We start from the raw sequence: 6306 nt of genomic DNA, 5'->3' as shown, positions 1-6306 counted from the left end.
AATCTCTGTAACCTCCCCCTGCCCCTACACACCCTCCCTATCTCTGTAACATCCCTTAGCCCTACACACTCGCCCTATCTCTGTAACCCCCTCCAGCCCCTACACCAACTCCCTATCACTGTCCCCTCTCCAGCCCCTACACCCCCTCCGTATCTCTGTCACCCCCTCCAGCCCCTACACCCCCTCCCTATCTCTATAACCCCCTCCCATTCTAGCCCCTTGACCATCCCCTGATTCCCATCGCTCCACCATTGGGGACAGTGCCTTCAGTTTCCTGCGCCCTGAGCTCTGGGACTATCTCCCTAAATACTCCCATCTTTCTCTCTCTCTCTGTCCCTCCCTCCTGTGGGATGTGCCTTAAATCCAATGTCCTGGACCAAGCCGACGGTCATGTGACCTGTGTATTTCCTGCTGTGAGTCTGAGTCGAGTCGTGTTTGATTTACAGGCAGCCTGTTAGAAATTGCCACTGAAGACCATGTTTGGGGAGGTAACTGTCAGCTCTCCGTGTGCGAACTGTGTATCCAGAGAGTTTGAAATAGCTGCCAATGGTTGGTCCAGATGAGAGAGTTATTGGTGGAGTCTCTGATTGTGAAATTCTTGCAGTATTTCTGCAACGTTTTCTCTGTTCATTCCTTCAGGTAAATAACGTCGGGCTGGAGGATGTCATGCACGAAGATGCTGTGGCTGCTCTGAAGAACACATCTGATATAGTGTACCTGAAAATCGCCAAACCCACCAGCCTGTACATCAATGACAGCTACGCACCTCCAGACATCACCACCTGTAAGCCCAGGCTGGGGCTGGGGGGCGCAGAATTACAGTGAAATCCTCTCTCCTCACCCCTCACCTCCAAGCCCTATGATCTCTCGGAGAGAATTACTGTTCACAGACACACTGGAAAACCACCTCATTCCTGCCCTGGACTCAGGAATATGTAATGGGGGACAGTGTAGGGGGAGCTTTAATCTGGATCTAACCCTATGCTGTCCCTGGGAGTATTTGATGGGGGGACAGTGTAGAGGGAGCTTTACCCTGTGTTTAACCCCGTGCTGTCCCTGTCCTGGCAGTGTTTGATGGGGGGACAGTGTAGAGGGAGCTTTATTCAGTATCTAACCCAGTGCTGTCCCTGTCCTGGGAGTGTTTGATGGGGGGCAGTGTAGAGGGAGCTTTATTCTGTATCTAACCCAGTGCTGTCCCTGTCCTGGGAGTGTTTGATGGGGGGACAGTGTAGAGGGAGCTTTACTCTGTATCTAACCCCGTGCTGTCCCTGTCCTGAGAGTGTTTGATGGGGGGACAGAATAGAGGGAGCTTTACTCTGTAACTAACCATGTGCTGTCCTTGTCCTGGGAGCTTTACTCTGTATCTAACCCTGTGCTGTCCCTGTCCTGGGAGTGTTTGATGGGGGACAGTGTAGAGGGAGCTTTACCCTGTGTTTAACCTCGTGCTGTCCCTGTCCTGGGAGTGTTTGATGGGGGGACAGTGTAGAGGGAGGTTTATTCTGTATCTAACCCAGTGCTGTCCCTGTCCTGGGAGTGTTTGTTGGGGGGACAGTGTAGAGAGAGCTTTATTCTGTATCTAACCCAGTGCTGTCCCTGTCCTGGGAGTGTTTGATGGGGGACAGTGTAGAGGGTGCTTTACTCTGTATCTAACCCCGTGCTGTCCCTGTCCTGGGAGTGTTCGATGGGGGACAGTGTAGAGGGAGCCTCAGGCGACTGACTGTGTGGAGTCTCAGGCGACTGACTGTGTGGAGTTTGCACGTTCTCCCCGTGTCTGCGTGGGTTTCCTCCGGGTGCTCCGGTTTCCTCCCACAGTCCAAAGATGTGCAGGTCAGGTGAATTGGCCCTACTAAATTGCCCGTAGTGTTAGGTAAGGGGTAAATGTAGGGGTATGGGTGGGTTCGCTTCGGCGGGTCGGTGTGGACTTGTTGGGCCGAAGGGCCTGTTTCCACACTGTAATGTAATCTAATCTAATCTACTCTGTATCTAACCCTGTGCTGTCCCTGTCCTGGGAATGTTTGATGGGGGATAGTGTAGAGGAAGCTTTACTCTGTATCTAACCCCGTGCTGTCCCTGTCCCTGGGAGTGTTTGATGGGGACAGTGTAGAGGGAGCTTTACTCTGTATCTAACCCCGTGCTGTCCCTGTCCTGGGAGTGTTTGATGGGGGGGACAGTGTAGAGGGAGCTTTACTTTCAGAATGAGGAGGCTGAACCTTTGGTTTTGATCTCCATGTTACTGTTCCCCGGGCCGTGTAGTCACACAAACAGGGAGGGAATCCCGATCTGGCTCCTCCCCGCTGGGGAAGAGGGGAAGTGGGAAATCCACCCGCAGATTGATGCATTTCAGTCGGGGACGGAGAGACTTGGTTAAGGGAATGGGACCGGTGAGGTGGAGTGCAGACACTGAGTAGCCCAGCATCTCATTGAATGGTGGGGTAGTCTTGAAAGGGGCTGAATGGCTCCTTTCTCTTCTGCCAGTGAGCTACTCCCTGTTGATATCCTGGTTTGCTGTCCATGCTTAAGTGCTTGCTGTTTAGTCCTAGACCTGTGCAATGAACCACGGGTAATGTATTTCAGTCAGCCGAGACTCGGAAGCCAGTCTGATTGGGAGTGACCAGTGCACTGTCTTGTTCTGAACTGCTGATCTTGTTAATCAGTCTGTCTTCATTCAGCGTACTCACAGCACCTGGACACGGAGATGGGCCATTCCAACTACCTGGCGACGGATTACACACAGACCCTGACACCTACATCTCCACACAGATACTCCCCCCTTCCCAAAGGCCTCATGGGAGACGATGACATTCCCAGGTCAGCTCATTTCCAGCTTCAGGGTTTCTGCCAACTGCCCTTCATTGCTCTGTCTCTGTGATCCCTCCGGGGGACGGGGGTCTGTGTCTGTGATTTCTCCCACATGGTGACAGGACGGGGGTCTATGTCTGTGATTCCCCCACACAGTGACGAGACGGGGCTCTGTGTCTGTGATTTCCCCCACACGGTGACAGGATGGGGGTCTATGTCTGTGATTCCCCCACACGGTGACAGGACGGGGGTCTGTGTCTGTGATTCCCCCACACGGTGACGGGACGGGGGTCTGTGTCTGTGATTCCCACACACGGTGATGGGACGGGGGTCTGTGTCTGTGATTCCCCCACACGGTGACAGGACGGGGGTCTGTGTCTGTGATTCCCCCACACGGAGACAGGACGGGGGTCTGTGTCTGTGACTCCCCGACACGGTGACAGGACGGGGGTCTGTGTCTGTGATTCCCCCACACGGTGACGGGACGGGGGTCTGTGTCTGTGATACCCCCACACGGTGACAGGACGGGGGTCTGTGTCTGTGATTCCCCAACACGGTGAGGGGACGGGGCTCTGTGTCTGTGATTCCCCCACACGGTGACGGGACGGGGGTCTGTGTCTGTGATTCCCCCACACGGTGAGGGGACGGGGGTCTGTGTCTGTGACTCCCCGACACGGTGACGGGACGGGGGTCTGTGCCTGTGATTCCCCCACACGGTGACGGGACGGGTGTCTGTGTCTGTGATAGCATTGACATCTTGAGTTTTTGTCCTGTGAGCGGAACATTGTGCTAATGGCTTGCTCGTGAAGACACTGTGTTTGAACCATCTGTGTCTGACAGGGAGCCTCGGAGAGTGATCATACACCGGGGTTCGACAGGCCTGGGATTTAACATTGTGGGTGGTGAGGATGGAGAAGGAATCTTCATCTCCTTCATCCTGGCCGGTGGTCCAGCAGACCTCAGCGGTGAGCTCAGGAAAGGAGACCAAATCCTCTCGGTAGGTGACCATCGCGCTGTGCGAACTCTAACCTCTCTCAGACTCACTCACCCGAGGCGCGTGCTCCTCGTTGCCCCGTTGAGAAGGTGGGGTTGGTGATGGTACCCACTGCTGCTACTGAGTGTGGGTAGCAGAGGGAATGGGGGGTATTTCCCTGGGGACAGGCTGGAGGCTGAGCTGCGATGGAGGCCATCGATGACACAAAACCAAACTCGAGTTGACGTGTTTCGGTATCAGTGTGAAACATTCTTTCAGCCCGAGCTGATTGGTTGTGGGCCCCGCGTACGTGGAAGAATTGTGAGAAGGCAGAGAGGGAGATGTCACTCAAACACTCCTCGGGAGTAAGGACCTGAGTGAATGTGGCCTGTCCAGATCAGTTCCCCTCTGAGCACGGGAGGTGAAGCGGGAGATTGAATTGGGGCGTTTGTCCATCGTGACAGCTTTGGATGGAGTAAATCAGGGGAAGCTGTTTCCAGCAGAATTCCTAGATAAATCCTCAAAGCAGCTCCCTATCGGCGGCACAGTGCCTCAGGGGTTAGCATCACTGCCTCCCAACACCAGGGAACAGATTCGATCCCACCCTCGGGTGACTGTCTGTGTAGACTTTGTACATTCTCCCCTCCCCTGGTCTGCGTGGGTTCCTCCGGGTGCTCCGGTTTCCTCCCACAATCCAAAGAAGTGCAGGTCAGGGTGGATTTCCCATGGCCAACCCACCCTAACCTGCACATCCCTGGGCACTATGGCACAATTTCCCATGGCCAACCCACCCTAACCTGCACATCCCTGGGCACTATGGGACAATTTCCCATGGCCAACCCACCCTAACCTGCACATCCCTGGGCACTAAGGGACAATTTCCCACGGCCAACCCACCCTAACCTGCACATCCCTGGGCACTATGGGACAATTTCCCATGGCCAACCCACCCTAACCTGCACATCCCTGGGCACTAAGGGACAATTTTCCCATGGCCAATCGACCCTAACCTGCTCATCCCTGGGCACTAAGGGACAATTTCCCATGGCCAATCCACCCTAACCTGCTCATTACTGGACACCATGGGACAATTTCCCATGGCCAACCCACCCTAACCTACTCATCCCTGGACACTATGGGACAATTTCCCATGGCCAAACCACCCTAACCTGCACATCCCTGGGCACTATGGGACAATTTCCCATGGCCAATCCACCCTAACCTGCACATCCCTGGATACTATGGGACAATTTCCCATGGCAAATCCACCCTAACCTGCACATCCCGGGACGCTATGGGACAATTTTCCCATGGCCATCCACCCTAACCTGCACATCCCTGGGCACTATGGGACAATTTCCCATGGCCAATCCACCCTAACCTGCACATCTCGGGCGCTATGGGACAATTTTCCCATGGCCAATCCACCCTAACCTGCACATCCCTGGGCACTATGGGACAATTTCCCATGGCCAATCCACCCTAACCTGCACATCCCTGGGCACTATGGACAATTTCCCATGGCCAATCCACCCTAACCTGCACATCTCGGGGGACTATGGGACAATTTCCCATAGCCAATCCACCCTAACCTGCACATTCCTGGGCACTATGGGTCAATTTTCCATGACCAATCCACCCTAACCTGCACATCCCTGGACACTGTGGGACAATTTCCCATGGCCAATCCACCCTAACCTGCTCATCTCTGGACACTATGGGACATTTTCCCACGGCGAATCCACCCTAACCTGCAGATCCCTGGACACTACGGGACAATTTCCCATGGCCAGTCCACCCTAACCTACACATCCGTGGGCATTATGGGACAATATCGCATGGCCAATCCACCCTAACCTGCCCATCCCTGGACACTATGGGACAATTTCCCACGGCCAATCCACCCTAACCTGCACATCCCTGGGTACTTTGGGACAATTGCCCATGGCCAATCCACCCTAACCCACACATCCCTGGACTGTGGGAGGAAGCCGGAGCGTGGAGGGAACAGGGACAACGTACAAACTCCACACAGTCGCCTGAGGGAGGAATCTTACCTGGGTGCATGGGGCAGTGAGTCAGCAGTGCTAACCACAGAGCCACCACAGGATCCTCTTGGTGCAGCCTGCATCGATCGAGAGGAGAGAGGGTTTCATCCAGGTGGATCAGAGAAGGTCAACAGACAGAGAGGGGGAGAGAGAGAGGGGGAGAGAGAGAGGTGGAGAGAGAGAGAGAGAGAAAGAGAATTCTCCTTCACAGATTTAATGTTTTCTTCTGAACTGATGAAACACAAATTTTCATCAGTAGTCAATCAATCAAAAACGAATCAAGACATTGTTACTATGTTGGGCACTATTGAGCTCGCACACTGGTCCTGGTTGAAAAACTAATCAAAAATCTGTTACTGAGTAAAACAGGCCCAGGCACACTCCCAAAGAGGCTTCTCCCTCATTGTTTGAATAGTGAAATCCTGTAGATATAACACATGATAAGTTCTGGCAATTTGAATTTTTTTAGAACTCCACTATCTTTGT

General features: G+C 53.8%; 1 protein-coding gene across 1 annotated transcript in view; it reads left to right on the top strand.

Moving 5' to 3' along the window:
- Positions 1-3796, top strand: part of LOC122548040 (disks large homolog 4-like) — a gene marked incomplete at its 3' end in the record, with an annotated part of 11560 nt that extends 7764 nt beyond the window's left edge. The window contains exons 4-6 of the mRNA XM_043686602.1: positions 640-784; positions 2670-2808; positions 3640-3796. Coding sequence (XP_043542537.1) covers positions 640-784; positions 2670-2808; positions 3640-3796 — 441 coding nt within the window. The remainder of the gene's footprint in view (positions 1-639; positions 785-2669; positions 2809-3639) is intronic.
- Between the last annotated feature and the right edge of the window lie 2510 nt (positions 3797-6306).

This window comes from Chiloscyllium plagiosum, unplaced genomic scaffold (genome assembly GCF_004010195.1).
Source record: "Chiloscyllium plagiosum isolate BGI_BamShark_2017 unplaced genomic scaffold, ASM401019v2 scaf_13446, whole genome shotgun sequence".
In the NCBI taxonomy this organism is placed as follows: Eukaryota; Metazoa; Chordata; class Chondrichthyes; order Orectolobiformes; family Hemiscylliidae; genus Chiloscyllium; species Chiloscyllium plagiosum.
Note: the sequence above shows the minus strand (reverse complement) of the source record. Positions and strands in the feature narration are given on the sequence as shown.